Consider the following 20,127-nt stretch of genomic DNA (forward strand, 5'->3'; position numbering starts at 1 on the left):
TGACAAGAAGCAAAGAGGAATCTCAACCAAGTAAGACAAAAACAATCCAAATAAACAGATATGAATACGGACGTACATGCTTGTATATGACTTTATAAGCAGCATAGTGAAATGTATGGAACACCACCTGGTATTTCACAGGATTACTTGGGTTAAGGGGTGGTGGCTGGGGCACAACGAGAAGGGAGGAGCAGAAGAGAGTGGAGAGATAAGCAGAAAGGCCAAAAAAAAAAAAAAAAAAAAGCACTGAAAAATAGTATATATGGCATGATCACATAAATGTAGCATGCATACACACACACACAGTGTTAAAGAATGATACTCCAAATCTTAAACTGGACACCAAAGAACTGAGGCAGAATCCCTGGAAGTCCCTCAGTTGAGCCAGGCATTAACCTGAATTGTGGGGCAACCCAAAGGGTCTAGGGAGAGGGGCTATAAGGCCAGGATGGCAGGAAAAGATGTGGCAAAGGATGGTGGCACTTGGGAGGCTCAAGACAGCAGCTATTTACAAAACCAATTCAAAAGTATGTTAATGTTTTGACAACATGTGCAGCTCTACCTGTGCATTCCAGCTGAATAATATACCTGCTGACTTATTCATAAGATCAAATTCTTAAAATATAACAGGAAAGTTTTCTTCTTGTAATAATATACTTATTTTAGGTGGGAATAGGCAGAACTCACATGAATAAAACTTGTAAATTCTGGGTGTTGGAGGAGCCACTTCAAAGACTCACTCAAATGACTAGAAATTTGGTGCTTAGATATTAGTTGGAAATTTTGCCAGGACAATGAATTGGGACCTTGGTTCCTCTCTATGTGGGCCTCTCTTTGAGCTGCTTGAGCTTCCTTACAACATGGTAGTTGAGTTCCAAAAGCAAGAGTTCAACAGATTCAGGAGGTTCAATATTACCATTCATAATCTAAATTACACAGTATCACTTTCATTACAGTCTAATCAGGCAAGGCTGTCTCAAGGGCTCATCCGGGTTTAACAAGAGGGAACAGAGACTCCACTGCTCTATGAGAGGAGTGTTGTCTAGGTAATACTGTTAAGACCATGTAGGGAAATACGGAGAAAAATAGTCTGCCAAAACACATTTCTGCTACAACTGTAACATCCATAGTCCATGCTGGCATTAGCAAATGTTAATCCTTTTTGGCAACACCCACATAGACACACCCAGGATTAATACTTTGTATCCTTCAATCCAATCAAGTTGACAGTATTAACCATTATATATTCATTATATATTTAGGTATTTAGTATTTAGTAGAAGTATTTAGTAACTTGTCCAAAGTTACACAACTGGTAAGTGGTGGAGCCAGGATGGCAACACTGATCTATTTAAGACTGTTTTTTTCACTACACTATGCTTCAAAGTGTAAAACATAAATACAATCTTTAAAATGTCCCTATTTCAACAATGCAGTTCATTCTATCTCCTCTGATACATATATAAAAGGTCTCTCTCTCTCTCACTTCTCAAAGAATTAAGAGTAAAATATTGCAAATGACAGAAATTTATTCCCCCAAATAACCAACAAAGTCTTTTCAAGGAGCACATTAGACAACTCCCTTCTCAATTCATGTCCATGTTATCACTGGTTAATGCTTGTGTAGGAATTACTATCTGGAAGATTGTATAAGAACCTCAAACTAATTATTAAGACTAACTTTTAAATTAAATTGTAAGACATATAATACAAATTAGAGGAATTCAGTATGGGAGTCTATTAAGTACAAAAAAGAATTGTGAAGAAAAAATAAGTGAAGTCTCAAGAAGTTTGCATAAATGTACGTTTCAGAAATATATGATGATTAAATATACCATGGGAGCTCCCTGCTTAAAAAAAAAAAAAAAGACATTTCTCTTGTTGCAGCCAGATTTCCCTATGTTAGGACACAGTCAATGGAGTTCATGAGAAACACCCATGAGTAGTTCACTGCACACACCCAGTTGGTAAGTAGGTGTCAAGGCACAAGAACCTTGGCTGCAGTGATTAGGGAGGTTCTCACCCAAATATCTCTTTATAATAAGATCTGCAGTTGGTGATGGCAGGGATGAGGATCCCCTACCTCTTTTCCTTGTTGCTAAATATGAGCTTCCAAAAAATGGTTGTGAATGACAGAGACTGTAAGAATTATACATATTTTACCACACCATTAACCCAAGCAAAGCATGATTCAACCACAATATGCCATCAATACTTGGGACTACAGTGACGTTTTTGGCAAGAATTTGGAAATAAAATTTCTTACTGAGACATACTCTTTGAAATTAACAAATAATTGTTTAGAACAGAGACATGCTAAGTCACCTGTAGAAGACAGAATGGTTTCCAAGCTGGTGGGACTCTGCAGTGATTTGGTATTTTTAAAAATTGTGTCCATCAGAACTTAAGTAGCATTGGAAGTATACAATAAATGGAGTCACTGAGGCAAATGTTGGTGGGATCCATCCAATTACTGCTCAGGAAAAGGCAGCTTTAGTCAGGCTTTTCAACTGGTCTAGACCCATTAATTCCTTCATTTATTCACTGAACTGTACATCAGGCATTAGCCTACATGCTGGAGATACAGACGCCAATAAACCAAAATCCCGTTTCTATTCTGGTGGGGAAGGTAGTCGATTAAAAAAATAAACCATACAACAATAGCATCAAGTTTGTGCTTCAAAAAAAGCTTAAAGGTAGGAATATACAGTGAAGGAGGGAGGTCTTGAGGAGGAAACAAGGTATTATTTCAGATAGGGCATCAAAGAAGGCACTGCTAAGAACGTGATATTTAAGCAGAGATAGCTGCACAAAGTGAGGAAGAGAGCCATTCAAAGATCACAGTTAAAAAAAAAGTTTTAAGCTGACAGAACAGGAATTGGCAAGTTCAGAGGCTGGAATAAACTATGTTGTGGAAACAGAAAGGCCAGTTTGGCGTTTGTGTGTGTGTTGTTTGCCAAATATTCTGGTTCTCTCTCCTTCTGGGCACAAGACAGAATTGCACCACCTGGTTGTTCGTAGTTGTATATAGGACCATGTGACTAGTTCTGGAGAGTTGTAAGTGGAAATAATATGGGCCATTTACAGACAGAGCAATGTAAGATGCTCTAGAGCTTTTCCCTCTCTGGTATGATTGATGATTGCTAATGCATGATAGTGGATGCTCCTTCAGCCTAGATCTAGCAGAAAGGAAGGAAACAGAATCATCACTTGTCTTCTAGTAGACACATAATTTGAGTAAGAAATATTAGTATTGTGGTTGTTTTTGTTTTGAGATAGGCTCTCGCTATGTTGCCTAGGTTGGACTCAAAACTCCTGGGTTCAAGAGATCCTTCCGCTTCAGTCTCTTGAGTAGCTGAGACTACAGGCACACACCAGCATGCCTGACTGTTTTAAGCCTGTGAGGTTTGGGGATATCTCAGTATGGTGTAACCTGTCCTGATGGAGACAGTATGTATAACTGATGGAAAGCAAGCTAGAGAGACTGGTAGACAATGAGATCTAAGGAATAGGTGGAGGGCAGGTCATGCTAAGCCTTGCAGATTATGACAAATTTGGATTGCATTCTGTGTGAAGGAAAACCATTGGAGGACCTTGAGCAGGGAAATATGACGTGATTTGCATTTCAAAAGAATCAGTCATGTAGGGAAAGTTCTTATTCATAAGAAACACATACTGAGGTATTGAAAGATGAAGTATAATGATTTCCACAACTTACTTTCAATTGGTTCAGTAAAATGTGTGTGTGTGCATGTGTATAAATTCACCAAGGGAGCAAATTGTTAATCGGTGAATCTAGATGAAGTTTCACTGTACGCTTTCAACTTTTTTGTGGGTATAACTTTTTAAATAAAGTTGGGGGAAACCACTTTAGAGAACTATAAGACCATTATGAGCTACTGCAGGTGTGAAGTGGTTTGGGCTGGAGTGGCAATGGTGAAAAATGGGTGGATCTGAAACCCGTTTTGTATTTGAAGCCAGCAGGATTTGCTGATAGATGGGCTGTGATGTGTGAAAATAAGTCGATGTGTTTCTTAGGTTTTTGTCCTGAGCAGGCATGAGGTGGGTGATGCCATTGAGATGGGATGACGGTGAGAGGGCTAGGGTTAGGATATGGAAAACAGCAATTCTATTTGGGGCACATTAAGGGTGAGCATCCAAATGGAGACTGGGTTGGCAGCTGGATAAATGAGTTGAGAATTCAAACAGGTCTAAGCTGGAAATACGTAATATGGAATTATCAGCATCTATTGGCACCCAAGTCATGGATGGATAGGCTCTCCTAGAAACCAAGTGTAGGTAGAGGAGGGCAAGGACTGTACCATGGGCAACTGAAGCAAGAATGAACTGGAAAGAGGATCACACAATTCATTTGATTTCTCTTGTTCTGATTCCATGCTTACTCAGCAAGCACCCGATTATTGTTTGACTTCCCATATAGGACCACACATAATGGAAAGATTGGCCATATGGACTTGGAATATTCTGGTTCCTGGGGGAGTTCTTACTACAAATAAATTTATCACATTCATAAGCTTTGTTTGAGTTAGCCCCTGAAACAAAACCATAATCAGTGTGCTGACAAAAATCTGATGGTGAGTCTGCATAAGGGAGAGCCAGACCCTGCACTGTGGAAATTCCCCAAGATGATAGATGCTACACTGCTTGCTGGCACTCTTCCATAGCTCATACCTCTTTGCAGCCTTCCAAGTGAGAATGTTCTCATATTTCCACAACTGGTGAGACAATCCTGAGCCAGGTATAGCTAAGAGAATATTTCCTTTTTTAGGTATATACCTTTTATTGTCAAAGTTCTACTTATGTGCCATAGTGTCTCTAACACAGTTTTCCTTCCACATGATCTTGCATTTCCTTAGATCAGGGTCCTTATTACTTTATTACTATTTGGAGAGTATTCTCTATGTGCTTGCCCCCGATCTATTTAAAAATTTTATTTCATTTTGTATAGGTAATATTCAATTGGTTCAAAACTCAAAATGACATTGAGAAATCTTCCTACCTCCTCCAGATTGGCATCTTCCCGCCAACCCCCACCCTCCAAATCATTGTTTCTCTCACTTTGTAAATCCATCTAGCCTTTAGGCTGTTAGCAATCTTTTGCTGTTACAAACTTGCAACAAATAACTACATATGCATACATACATATACATGGTTTTTGAACTGTAGTTTCTGTTTTCTCTGCTAAGCTGTGATGATGGGAAACACATATTCTACTTTTTTGGGAGGGGATGGGCAATTTCTGATAAAAGTTCAGGCTCAAACTGCATTCTTCCCCTTCCCTTTTAGTCTGAAATATGCGTAACATGGCACTTCCTGTATAACATGATTAAATAGCATCCCAGGCTGAATCAGTTCAAAGATGTTAAAGTTTAACTATTTAGTGTCTACTGCTTCGAAAATAAAATTGCTTATACTGGCCCAATGAGAAAAAATTAAGGTCTATAAAGGTTATTGGAGAAAATGTATTTGTGGGAAGTGGATCGACATGTAACTTAATAATAAAAAGAAATGCAGCTGAGAAGTTAATGCGTATTTGTCTTTTCCCTCCCATGGTATAGCAGATTGTATTTTCCAAAGATAGCTGCCTCAATATATCCCATCCCACATGCTCTTATGATGTGACATTGACACTGTTCCCATTGAGTGGTGGAGCCTGCATACGTCTCCCTTGAACCTCAGGTAATACTTATGACTGCTCCAACAATAGAATACAGTGGAAGTTGTCCAGGTAAGCCCAGCCAACCCCCAGAACCACAAGTAAATAACATAATGATTCAAAAAATTAAGTTTTGGGATTATTCATTATGCAGCAGTACAAAATAGAAACATGATCTTGATTTTAATTTTAACTTGTCTCTACATTTTCCTTGGTCTTGATTCTTTAATTTTTATTCAGATTTTACTGTAATTTTGTCTGTTCCTTTTCTTGGGTGGAGGTGGTCTCTTCCTATTGCAGGTCACTTCACATCCTTTGTGGTGGAGGGTATAAATACAATGTAATTACATTTTTAAAAAAGCTTTCCTATCTAACTCAGGAATGTAAACTCCCTACTGTTATTCTGTAAATAAGGATAAATCCATGAAAGCGTTATCACTATTTTTGAGAGATTTCTTTTAAGGAAAAGAAAAAGGATTGCTTTCTGTAGATCTGTTCTACACTTTCTGCTCCTCCCCAAAATAGACCCTTTGCCCATGAAAGTTTATAGAAATTATAATCTCATCTATGAGGACCAAATGACTAATTCATTCAACAAATAGGCCCTCAACAGGCATCTATTGTGTGTAAGATATTAGAACAAGTGCCAAACGTACAAAGACCCAGTCCTGCCTCACAAAAGGGCTCCAGGACTAGTGACTATGTCTATTAAATGCTTGCCATATGCAAAGCACTGGGCATGTCTGGAAGTCATTAAATGCTTACAGTAATGGAGGAGTATTTAAAACAACCACACAAAAAGCAAAGTGACCGAATAACCTGAAAAACAAAAGCATGAAAAAAATTATGCAGCAATTTTAAATTCATCCATGAATTTCATAAAAGAGCTAATTTATTCTCTCCATATTCACATACACAAAATAATGTATCATATAGCATAAATGTTTAAAAAGCCAAGAATTATATTTAATATAAAAATTGTGATATTATAGTTTTTAAATACATTAGTCAACACATTAGTCTAATAAATGTAGAAGATACTGTCCTTGTCCATGGCAAAATGCATGGTATTACATTAATAAGCTTTTAAAATAAAATGTGAATATCTGTAAATGAAATAAATTAGAAATAAACATTAGAAATATAAATAAACTATTTGTTACTGTGGAACTCTGGCTATTCACCAAATATAAGAAAAAACAGTAAATACATAAAATATCCTTACAAGCTCTTGGGTCAGGAGAAAACGAAAGTATTAATTGTATATCCTTTCTAGTATTAACCTTTTACTAAAGAAATAAAAGAGTTCACAATACAGTTATATTTCAACTAACATATATCCAAAGGTATATGGAAGGTGAAAATCTATCCAAGGTTTTCCAAATGAAGTGGCAATAAACCAATGACCATATAAAAGTAAAAATTAATTTTATGCTTTCTGAAAAAAAATTTGAGTCTTTTACTCACTGCTTTATAAAGTATGAGTAGGGAAAATTAAAGCAAATAACATTCAATATTATAAACAATTAGACTAAGCCCATCCACATCAGAGATTAAATGATTCTATGAACTAAACATATAAAGATAAAGGAGGGCTAGAGTGAAAAAGATACAGAGGAATAAAAAGGAGCAATAAAGGAACACCCTCCTCTAAACACATAGGCTAACATAGAACTGAGACACAGGCATAAAACAGGGAAAAAACTGATACACTTAGCCAAATCTTGGCTTCCCCACTAGTTTTGTCCCATAAAGTAATGTAATATTTGCATCTTGTCTGGTGACCTTAGTGTGCTTCTTCTAAAAACTTTTAAAGTTATGGTATTTTCCTAAGTAGACTGAACTGACTTCACAATCAGTGGTCACATGCCTGCTCTACTTGGCTTAAGATGAAAAGTTTGGTTAATTTAAAATTTCCAATGTTATAGTTCATCTTCAGAATCTTGACTGTGAACTTTCTGAGGGTGTCTCTTAACAGTGATTACCAAGTCAATGGTTAATATCTTTGTCAAGCACTGGAGAACTGAAGTTAGCAGCTGGCATTTACCAGTTACTGATTCCAAACCTGCCTGACTGCTTACTATGGGTTCATTGGTTTGCAGTGCATGGACAGCTCTTATATACATATGTGGAAAGCTGTCCTTTCCTGTTTTAGATTTATAAAGGACTTTGGGAATGCCTAAAAGTGCATTAGCTATTATACTAACCACGGTTTCTTCTGATTGATGGCATTTTTTGGCATAGTTGAGAAGATAGTAATGTAACAGGATCTCAAAATTACCACCTACTGGCAAAACACAACCAGCTGGCACAGATGAGGAAAGGTAACTCTGGGAAGTACCCATATTCTGTAACTTGAAGCTCACTGGTAACAAGCCTCCCTTTCCAGTAATATTTGTGACCTGTAAATTTTCATAACAAATTTCTATTCTATTATTTCCTCTTGTTGAATAAGCAGTGGAACTACTCTTGAGTAATGCTTCATAATCACCAATTAGTCTGTTTTTTTCCAAAGACAAACATCTCAGCGTTTCATCTGTTTGGAATGTATCTGCTGGTGTCAGTTTGGGGATTGAATATGGAATATATGTTTCTAATTCTACATCTGAAATTGCCAAATTTGAATATGCTTTTAAATATGTTTGAGTTTTTTCCAATTCATCTTTGTTCTCTATAACTGTGTCCGGATAAGGCTTCTGTATTGAGCCATTACGAGCATCTGGTACCTTATAACTTTCTCCACTGTTCTTACAAATAAAAAGACTTGCAGTGTCACTTTGGTCATTAGCTTGTGTCACATAATTTAGATCAAGGTCTTTAAATAATTGCCGAAGCATTTTAAATGCTCCATGTAAAGCATCCTCATGTTGTTTAATGAGACCCTGAACTGGTCCACAAAGAACTATACAGTGTGGTATAAATGTACATGTGCTAATCAAGCCAAGATGAACATATCTTCTTGATCTAAGGATAAGAGGTTTACAAAATTTCACCAAAGCAGTGTTAGAGATTTCACACTGTGAAAGGGCGTGTAGTGGTACAAATGGGGAAAGACCAATGATCCTCTGGATAAGAGAAATTTCTTCTGATGATAAACACTCAACTACTGATATACCATTCACTCCTGCATAATAAATAACTAAATCTGGTTGTCTCACACTAGATAGGAGCAATGTTACATTCTGACTACATAGATGTTTCATTATTGCTTTTGTCTTTTCCATAATCCAAAATTGAGATGTTTGAAACTGTGCTTCTGAATTTAGAATAAACTCTGACCCAGAAGCGGAAAAAAGAGGCTGAATGGTTTCTGTTACTATCACCATTCGTATGTCACCATCTGCTGGGCAGTACCTAGAAAAATCTTTCTGAAGCACAAGCCCAGCTATGATCCTGGAATCTGAAACAGGAAGGCCAGTAACACCAACATTCAACTCTACAAAGCAGTCATCCACTAACTCAAATACATCAGTCCCACTTTTACAAGTCGTACACTTGAAAAAGTAGTCACACATCAACTGTGAAATAAATTTGTGATTATTTCTTCCCACTCTTCCACAAAAGTATGCTTCTAAGAGCAACTCTAAAGAGCTCCTACACAATGTCTTCTCTTTAGCAGATGAAAAGATAGACAAAAAGTGTCTACTTAGGTACTGGTCCATAATACCATCTAATACTTGCGTCTGAAACGTTAGGAGAGCCTGGGAAATAAATTTCCACTGACAACAATTTTTCCAATGCCTTCCATACGTTTGAATGTTTTCACACATCAAAGAATCCTTTTCTTTCTCTGTGATTGAATGAAGTCCTCTAAGCAAATGGCAAAGATAGATAATAAATGTTTTTGCACCATCTCCTGTTTTTTTGAGATGACTGGAAACACAGTCCACTATCATCCTGTACAAAAAAAGAAATAAAGCAACTCATTTTCAGAAGGCTGGCTTCCCACATCTAAATTAAGTTAAAACCATGTTTTCACAGCTATAGGCATAAAATAAGAATAGTGTTCATTTGATGCATTCTTATTTTCTTTTCTTGAAAAAACAAACCTCTGCTCTATCCCAAGATTCCACAGTTGGGTGGAGAGGGAAAAAGTGTTTTTGGGAATTGGTTAAGATTTGGGGTACAGGAGTGTTCCCTTGGGCAGGGTTCTAACTCCGAGCATACAGCGGTTTCACCCGAGGTCAGTCTTTCCAAGTAAGAATAATCTCAGGATGGGACAAGAGGACCAGAGAGGCTGCCGGGGTTGCCCAGCTACCGGCTAGCGTACGGGACGCGGATACCTGGCTATGGGATGTTCTAAGTGTAGCGCCTCCAGGAGGCGGCCTCCATTCCGGCTGAGCAGCACCTCGCCAGTGGGCTTCGTACACAAAACTTGCCGCCCCTCGGGCCCCACACAGCAGCTCACGATGGCTTCCAGCACCTCGGTCACCTGCAACGCCGCCGTCACAGATCCTGCGGCGGCCATAGAACTTAGCATCTGGGCCACTTTCCCTCCTTTACCAGCTTGCGGAACACCAAGGCCGACGAAAAGAGGAGTGGGAACTGCCGAAAACGGAATAGGCGGGGAGAAAACCGGAAGCCAGGTTGAGAAGCCGGGGTAGCAGGGTTCTTGGTTGGGCGAAAGCGCTGCCCTTCCGCCCGCTAGGAGGAAATGCCATCTCGCTTTACCAGCTGGCGTGAGCTGGCCCGCTGTCCGCGAAGATAGAAAAAAAAGCTAGGATTTCCGGTAGCTGTGCCTGGAGCGGCAACCTTAAACCCTTCCCCTGTTCCCTAGGTGAATTCGTTTTCCTCCAGTGGTGTCAGCTGCCCGTAAATCCTTTAGTATCCCGAGAAACTTTCTTCTGAAATCAACATGGTAGTGGAGCCTGCGTGGAGAGGCTCCACTATTGTGCGGGTTGGAACTCGGCTGGCTTTCATCCCCTGCTAGAAGCTGCTTGTTAGTGGGCAAAACCTCTGCCTTGGATTCACTGTCCACATTCTCCACCAGTTGCTTTCCTTACCGTCACGGAAACAATTTCTAGATACAGGACAGGTGCAAAATATCTGGCCACAACCATGAATTGCAGGCTTTAGGTCTGCTGCGGAGGTTTTACCACATTCCCTAGACTTAGGTATCACAATAAAACTCTAGACACCACAAGTACATTACTTTTTCTTTAGCAGAAATGACGTGAAGATTCATTTATTGATTCATTCGAGATGGAGTCTCGCTCTGTCGCCCAGGCTGGAGTGCAGTGGTGCGATCTTGGCTCTCTGCAACCTCCACCTCCCGGGTTCTAACGATTCTTGTGCCTCAGCCTTCCAAATAGCTGGAATTACAGGCATGCGCCAGTGTGCCCAGCTAATATTTGTATTTTTAGTAGATACAGGTTGTCACCATGTTGGCCAGGCTGGTCTCGAACCCCTGACCTGAAGAGATCCACCCGCCTCAGCCTCCCAGAGTGAGCACTGCGTCTGGCTGATGTGATTTAAATCATTAGTCACATTGGTGATCAACAGTATGCTTTAAAAACACACTGGCCAGGGATTATTGTATATAATCCAATGACAGAGAATGCTGTCTCTTATATTACAGCGTTTTTTGTTGTTGTTGTTTTTTGAGGCTAGGTCTCACTCTGCCGCCTAGGTTGGAGTGCAATGATCAGAGCTCACTGCAACCCTGCGACCCTGAGCTCGTCATCCTTCTGCATTAACCTCCAAGTCACTTCATCCCTTGCTAGCCCGGTTATTTTCATTTAGTAGAGATAGGGTCTCCCTATGCTGCCCAGCCTGGTTTTGAATTCATGGCCTCACGTGATCCTCCAGACTTGGCTTCCCAAAGTGTTAAGATTACAGGCACCTTGCCTGGCCTAAAACACATGCACTTGAGAGTATGGGCTTTGGATTCAGACCTGGGTTTGCTGTTAATTTCCTTACCTGTGGCATCTACCAAGTAACCTCTTTGATCTCTGCTTTTCGCATCTTTAAAAGCAATGGGCCTGGCTCATGCCTATAATCCCAGTATTTTGGGAGGCCAAGGCGGGCTATCACAGGAGGCCAAGAGTTCGAGACCAGCCTGGCCAACATAGCAAAACCCTGTCTCTACTAAAAATACTAAAAATATAAGAGTTAGCTGGGCATGGTGGTGCATGCTTGTAATCTCAGCTACTCTAGTGGCTGAGGTGTAAGAATCCCTTGAACTTGGGAGGGGGAGGTTGCAGTGAGCTGAGATTGTACCACTGCACTCCAGCCTGGCTGACAGAGCAAGACCTTGTCTCAAAACGAAACAACCCCCGCCAAAAAAACCAACGGATATAACAAATAAAAAAAAAATCTCAAGGTTTTGAGGAGGTGAATGTTCACTATACCTTGCATAGTTAGCACTCAACATTAAAATATTTATAGTATATCTGTTACAGGAAAAGGGTCCCAATCCAGACCCCAAGAGAGGGTTTTTGGATCTCATGCAAGAAAGAAATTCAGGGCAACTCCATAAAGTGAAAGCAAGTTTACTGAGAAAAAAAATAATAAAAGAATGGCTACTCATTGGCAGAGCAGCCCTGAGGGCTGCTGGTTGCCCATTTTTACAGTTATTTCTTGATTGTATGCTAAACAAGGGGTGGATTATTCATGCCTCCCCTTTGCAGACCATATAGGGTAACTTCCTGATGTTGTCATGGCATTTGTAAACTGTCACTGGCACTGGTAGGAGGGTAGCTGTGAGGACAGAGTTCACTCTCGTGGCCATCTTGGTTTTGGTGGGTTTTGGCTGGTTTCTTTACTGCAAACTCTTTTATCAGCAAGGTCTTTATGACCTGTACCTTGTACCAACCTCCTATCTCATCCTGTGACTTAGAATGCCTTAATCATCTGGGAATGCAGCCTAGTAGGTCTCGGCCTCATTTTACCCAGCCCCTACTCAAGATGGACTTGCTCTGGTTCAGATGCCTGATACACCCACCAAATTACTGTGGTAGGTCACCACTCTCCTGGTTCATTATTCCCACAAGTGATATTTTGTAAGATGCAGAAGATTCAACTAGCATAACAGCACAACATACATCATCTGCGAATCAAAACATGCCAATATTAGCAAGAAAATGATCTTGTAGATATTTCACTGAGGTTGGACAATGAGAGGCTGTTTTCCTTACTCCTTATTGCTATGACCAAGATAGAAGAAACCAGCAGGCTCTCCTATCTTTTTCTCCCCAATTAATAAAACCAAACCAAATGACAGCCAGAAGCCATTGCATGCTGAGCGGAGAGCAAGAATGGGAAGAGAGGAGGGTGGGCGGGGGGGGGAACCAGAGAGAAATGATGTCTTGGAACTCATCTGATGTTGACTCAGTATGGACTAATAGGTGTAATCTGAGGAGGAAAAAAAACCTTTCATATGGATTTTGTATATGTCGCATATGTTTGTTTAATAGTAGAAGTTTTTTTCTGGTGCTACTCATAACAAAGGGTTTACATTATTCAATAGAGATTCAAGCAGTGGACTATATTCCTGATATTTGGAAGTGAAGTGCTATGGTTAGCGTTCTATTTAAGTGTACAATGGAGATACAGATTCAAACTCTTAAGTAAGAGTGGGCTACCAGTCTTACTCTGTAGCTTTTGGAGACTTTCAACCTCTCCGAGCTTCAGTGTCTTAATGCATAAAATCTGGCTTACTTCCACTTAAGGTTCTCATAGAGGATTCAAGAAGAATGAATATAAAGCACCAAGCAAAGCATACTTCAGGGATTCTCACTGTTGAATCCCTTTCAAGTTTTCTGCCATCCTTTGCAGCTATCTCTACACCCCCAAAAGGGAGGATTAAAAAAAAATTAACACTAATTTAGTCACCATGTTGTATTAAAAGTCACTTGATCACACTTTGCTCTTTTACAAAATTTTATTTAGAAGCCTACTTATAGAAGTTAGCATAATTTTACAGATTATTAGAAAAATTCAATTCTTTTCTTTCTGCAAACAGTTATGATAGGTTAGGAATAATAGATTAGAAATGTACTACATTACAAAACAGTGGCCTATAACTACCTGTACATTTACTATGCACCTTAAGGAAAAGAATTTGACAGTGTGCTGTACTTACACTGAAGGTAACATATTTTTATTCTATCACACAAAACTGACCAGTGGTAGTGCTTGAATTTATAAACGGCCATTAAACAAAATATTTTAACTCAGATGTATATTTCGCATGCCAAAAAGTAAAAAAAAAAATTTCAACTGAAGTTCTGTGGCTCATCAGTTCAAATGTTTCATGGCATTTTTTTTAAGTGATAAAATTTGATATTGCAAAACCAAAACAATTTTACATAACAAATGCAAAAAGATAAAATTTTCTAAATTTTTAGAAAGAATATTCACATTCATTTTGTCATGGGTTTCATGTGGCTCTTCTAAATACATTAATCATATTAATAAGACACTGGTCCTATACAATTTTAACAGTCCATCTTCAATTAAAAACTGTAACAAAAACAAACAGTATGTAAGAGTAACAAAAAGTAAATTAAATATACTAAACTCACACAACAGATAGAATAAAATAAAACCAAATTACATAATGGGAGATTATACATTTTAGAGACTCTCTTTCCACTTAGTCAAATAAGACAGAAATTGAAATGTAAACTTACTGATTTCTGTGGGGCTTTCCCCGCTGGTTCAGATTGGAAAATTTGATATAAATCTAATATTTTATTTATGTATATTTAATATAATTCAGTATAATCTGCAGTCTCATGTATGGCTTATCAATAATGCCATCATCACTGTATGTCAAACAAAAAAACCTCACTGCTTACTAGAAATGCTAAATACTGGAAAAAATGGAATTTTATACATTTGTTTTCTTAAATTTTGACAGATATTCTTCAAAAAGTTAAAACTGCCTTCCACAAAATTTTGTATGTATATGGCACAAGTTGACAGCCAAAAAAGTGTGAATTCCATCGAAAAGGCACTGTTAACAATATTCAGAATAATCTGACAAGTCTACATCAATGTCTGAGTAAAGAATAGGTAAATAGACAAACCCTTATAAAAGATAGCATTATTGTTTAAATATACTATAGCTATATAAAAAAAAATAAAGTGACACAGAAATGACGCTTTTATGACAACTAAGTCTATAAACACCTTGAATCATATTAGTTCTGTAACACAAAAATGACAAAACATATTTCTTAAAGGCACAACAGTATGAATATTAAATGAAAATTGTATTTTACAAGGCCTACTTTTCAATGGAACGTAGTTGCCAACTGAGCTGTGACCAAGAGTACACTGTACCTAAGTGATACAAAACAATGAAATACAAGCGAAATATCTATTGCTGTAACTTAACATTTCACATGCCCTATTTACTGTTTTCTTTTACGTGTCCTGGGCCAGCTACATCTTACTAAATGGTTAATGATGGCATGGGACATTTAACAGCTATGAATAAAATGCACATGTGAATAATTATTACTCAATTAAGTTTTCATGTAAGAAAATAAAATTTTGATAAATGAAAAAAACTGGTCATAAAGTACTAAGTCCTAGAAACCCTCATGAGGCTCTCAGACAACTAGGAACTGTAAATCACATTATGAATTCAGGTGTGAAGGAAGATTAATTTCAGGTAAATAACATTCAAAGTCAATTACATATTATGGCTACAAAGTTAGTAATTACGTGTTTTAAAGATTCGTATAACTAAGCCTAGTACAAGCACTGATCTAAAATTAAGCCACCAATTCCTGAGTTTTGTGTTCAGTTCATAGAAAGAAACTCATACAACTAAAAGCGTAAGAGGACTATTAGATTAGATGTATGCTTTTAGTGTACAAGAAACAGTCATGAATAACCCTGCTCTTTCTTAAGAAATAGTTTTGACTCTTTGGGTAAGAACCCATAACATTTGCTCTAAAAAGAAATTTTAAAAATAAAGAAAACAACCACCTGTTTAGTCTTAGATGATACCCATACAGATGAAATATTATTTGTACCAAATGAAAACAACATACACGTGGATAAGACCAAAGTCCTAAGAGGTGGGTCACCAATAAAAAGTGTTATCAAGGTTTAATGATGAAATCATTTTTGTGATAAGCCAATCAAGTTACATGTAATTAACTAATTTAAAGCATAAAAAAGATCAAGTTGTACAATATTTACAGAATATCATATATCAATGAATAGGCAGAATGTAACAGAATGTGAATACAAAAATTACATTGACAAATATGAAATATAACCAAAAATCCATTAGTTCTAATGTCATGAAAATAATGGGTATAGGTTGGTCTTATTTATGCTTTTATCAATTTAAAACATCAATTCACATGTACATATAGAAGACAGAATTACTGTGCCAACAAAACATGGGAAATGGTTCTTCACAGAAACCTAAGAATACTTAAGATAGCTACACTGGTTAGGGAAAAAAGCAGGCTCTTTTTATAATCATTTTGATTTTCATAATTTAGCAATCAGCCCTTGTATTTATCATGGCATAAACAACTGATTATAATTTTACTATTTCACAGCCACCTCCTACTGAAAGGCAAATGTGGTCAGGGCAATTATTCTCTCTGACATTCATTATTATTAAAAAAAAATTCAAAATCTATACTTTCAGGATTCTAAGACATATTTGAGAACAACATATTCCTAAACTTAACTACCTTGGCAAAAACTGTTCTCATGGAATATAAATATTTATATAAAAATACAAAGTGAAAATATTAAACTGAAGAAACAAAAAAACTTAAGTTTTTCTTAGCCTGAATAATAGAATTCTCAAAGAATTGTGGTTTTGCCACAGAAAGAAGTTACTAAAAATAGAGGGGGATAATAAAAAATTAAACTTCAGAACTTGATAGTCTTCATAGATACTCAACTTATTGCGTGTTTTACAGAAACCAATCTTAATGTACACATACGTGCCACCACACAGTGTCTTTTCTTACTGACTTTCTCTTTTTGGCTTTTGAAGTAAAATATTGGTTATAATCTTTTGTATTCTACTTACTCACTGAACACACTAGGGTCTAAAGCTAAAATAAGTTTTCATAATGAGAAAACATGAATTACCAGCACTTCAAATGCCCTATAAACATCTCTAGAATTTGGCCTATGTTATGAACCAGATGACCTAAGAAAAACAAAAGTAAGAAAAAAGGACAGCAATCAATTTTGACAACACTTTTTTCTGCAAGTGCTTAAGGTGGTATTATAATCAATCCAAGTAGTTGCACACCAGTGTTTTTATACTGATATACACATAAGTATATATATTTACCTCAATCTCTATATATTAAATTCTGGGGGTTAAAAAAAATCTTGTGTAAACTTTAAAAAAAACAATTTGCCATTTATCTCTTTCAATATATTCATTTTGACCATTCATACTTTTTCTTTCTAAGAAGATAACTCAGCTGAGTGCTTTGCAAATGATTTTAGCAGTACTGCATTGAACTAATTATGTCTATTATTCCATCATTTCTCAATCTGTAATTCCTTACTGATAAAAGTTTTGTGCCTGTTTTATGAAGAAAATAGATTACATGTATTTATAAGATTATAGCATTTTTTGTTATGAACAATGTTAACATTACATCTCAGAACATACTATAGAATACGAAGATTACTGTAAGGTAAGAGTACTTAAGAGACAATTGTGTATACATGTGGGTTTATTATACTCACATGTAGACACATTCTCACAAAAGCTAGAAATGTCCTGGCACTTAACACATAGCTCACTTTAATAATCAAATAGGATAGCTCTTGTTTCAGTGTGAAGATAAAAGATACGAAAAGTCAATACCTCTACATTTATCTACTAGGTTTTTTTTTTATTTTTATTTTTTTAGAAATATTGTGATTTTTAATAAAGACCAAACCAACTTGAACAATGGTCCCAGGCCAAATCAGATCTTTCTAGTTCACTGATTCAATGGTAGAGAACTATTTGAACATGAAGTTTATTATGACTTGAAGCAGAATCAGGAGGAAAATGATGAAGTAGTCTTTTTGTTGCAGAAAATAATCCGTGGCAGGTGTGCTTGAAACTAAATGATTTCGAAGAGCCATAATATTTCTACAAAAATAAGCAACAACGAATTTAATAATGATTTGCCAGAAATGTTAGCATAGAAACCAGAATTTGATATTAAACAGTCACAGAGCATTTAATGTTAATAATTTTTAATTGCTGGGTCGTGGGGTGGCATATAGGGGGAAGGGTCTGGGACTGCAAAGAGGAATACTTACAGGTCTCAGAGAGTGAATATTTACCCACTGTTATGGATGTATTTCCATATTTCAGCTGATACATTCCAATGAAATATTAGTCATGCACAGAGGGGACTGCAGAGGCCTTTGTTAACTGACTTTCTCAGAAACAACTCCACCTCCACATGCAACCCAGCTACATTCCTAGCATGCTACAGCAGTAAAATAAAGTGATTCCAATTCCACCCTCAGAAAAAAACAACCTCTCCTTCCTTTCTGAGTATTTTAGTGCTAGAGGAATTTCCTAAGTGTCAAACATCAGGTGATAGAGACTAACATTCTATTTTAGCTTAGCTAAATGTTATAAAAATTGAAGTCTGCATATGGTTTCCCACATAACCGGATTCTTAACTACTCCTTGGTCTCAAATGAATAGTCACTGTCAGTATATTATTACCTTTTAATTTCTTCCTGTGTTTGTTTTATAGATTCGATGGAACTCTGAATGTCTCCCAGTTCTATTCCTTTCTTTCTTCTTGTACTTGGTTTTACTGATTGAGCTAAAAAGACATTTAGAATGAAGTTGAAACTACAAAAATAATCTACAGTTCAATCTAATGTATCTCATGTAATTAAAATTTTCCTGGGCATTTGCTTTTGTGGCCTAGAGATTAGCATAATAATATGAATACTCGGCACTTTTGAAGTTTCAAACACATCACTGCAATACTAGAACACTACAAATATATTTAAAGTACTACACATTAGTTGAGTTTTGGATGGCACCAGTTTTAAACTAATTAAAACAGAATAATTCATTAGAGAATATATATTAATTTGGGGAAGGTATTACACCCTTCCGTTCCTTGCCCATTTGCCTACATCTGAAGATGTCAGCTTCTTGAGCCCTTTTTTCAATTTTTTATTGTTAGTGTTTAGTTACCCAAACTTTAAATCCCTTTTGATACTATTTTTGCAAACTTTTACTGCCAATCAACAAGCTGTATACATTTTTCCAAATTCCCTCTCATATGCATTCCTTCCTTTCCATTTTTGTGCAGATCCTACTTAATCTCTCTATAAGTATCAACTTTCTCGCTTTAAAAATAGTGATAATAATACCAAACTTTACAGGATTGTTGGAAGGTATATTTAACATAGTCTGGCACATGTTAATTACTCAATAAATGTCTGCTAATACATCATAGTAATACAGTAAAGTGGGTGACAGGGTGAATTAAGGAGCCAAAAAATCTGCATATATAACATACATATACCTTATGGGGTATGTGACCTCAGGCAGGTTAATTTGTGTCTCAGTTTCTTTTCTCACAAAATGGGAGTAACAACAATACAACCAATTCTCTCTTCTAACACACTGGTATGCCATGTGACTCCTGCTTTTAAAGCAGCATTCATTTCATTCCTCTGACTACTCCAGTATGTTACTCCTACCCCACTCCCCAAGCCTAGACTGCTATAATCCATTAGAAATCCTAATAATTCATCAGGATTCTAAGAACTTTCCCTCAAATTGAATTGCACTGCCTCTTCTTTAAACTCTTTATCATGTGTCATCTAATTTTTTAGTATCTACCATTTATTCATCTCTAGTGTTATCTTTATAGGTAAAAATGGGCTCTCCAGTTTAGTGTAAACTCATTAGAGATTATGGCTTAAAGGTTTTTTTTTGTCATAATGTCACAAACATAACTTTAATCCTTTCATGATTATATCTCAGTGTAGTTCAAGATAGTTTACACATTATTTGACTCTAATAAGAATGACATATGATTTAATCTAACAGTTCATAAGTTTTATATTTTCATTGTCTGTGACTTCCAAACATTACAGAAATTTATTCTGGAAATAAAAACCTTTTTTGAAGCATGAAACTGAGCTCAAAGCTCAAAAAACTGCTTCTGAATTCAGTCTAGGGAACCATCAACAATTTTTCAGAGGCTAACAAGGCAGAAGAGGTAGCTACTACTAGAGTGTGGGTTTTTGTGTTTTTTTTTTTGAGACAGAGTCTCGTTCTATCACACAGGCTGGAGTGCAGTAGTGCGGTATTGGCTCAGTCTATTTTCTGCCTCCTGAGTTCAAGCAATTCTCATGCCTTAGCCTCTCAAGTAGCTAGTTTTACAGGTGTGCACCACCACACATGGCTAATTTTTTTGTATTTTTAGTAGAGATGGGGTTTCGCCATGTTGGCCAGGACAGTCTTGAACTCT

The 20,127-nt window shown here is 37.0% G+C and overlaps 2 protein-coding genes across 12 annotated transcripts in view; both read right to left on the reverse strand.

Moving 5' to 3' along the window:
• Positions 1 to 6,547: 6,547 nt before the first annotated feature.
• Positions 6,548 to 10,213, reverse strand: BBS10 (Bardet-Biedl syndrome 10). Its single transcript, XM_002752781.6, has 2 exons — positions 9,961 to 10,213; positions 6,548 to 9,574 (listed from the first exon to the last, which is right to left on the reverse strand). The coding sequence occupies exons 1-2, from the start codon at positions 10,155 to 10,157 to the stop codon at positions 7,600 to 7,602; spliced, it is 2,172 nt and encodes a 723-aa protein (XP_002752827.3). The 5' UTR covers positions 10,158 to 10,213; the 3' UTR covers positions 6,548 to 7,599.
• A 3,327-nt stretch (positions 10,214 to 13,540) lies between these two features.
• Positions 13,541 to 20,127, reverse strand: part of OSBPL8 (oxysterol binding protein like 8) — a 207,104-nt gene continuing 200,517 nt past the window's right edge. For all 11 annotated transcript variants that reach the window (XM_078336914.1, XM_078336918.1, XM_078336916.1 and 8 more), the window contains 2 exons: positions 18,354 to 18,456; positions 13,541 to 17,762 (listed from right to left, as the gene is read on the reverse strand). In XM_078336914.1, the coding sequence (XP_078193040.1) occupies positions 17,630 to 17,762; positions 18,354 to 18,456 (236 nt within the window). In that variant the 3' untranslated portion in view covers positions 13,541 to 17,629. The remainder of the gene's footprint in view (positions 17,763 to 18,353; positions 18,457 to 20,127) is intronic.

This window comes from Callithrix jacchus, chromosome 9 (genome assembly GCF_049354715.1).
Source record: "Callithrix jacchus isolate 240 chromosome 9, calJac240_pri, whole genome shotgun sequence".
In the NCBI taxonomy this organism is placed as follows: Eukaryota; Metazoa; Chordata; class Mammalia; order Primates; family Cebidae; genus Callithrix; species Callithrix jacchus.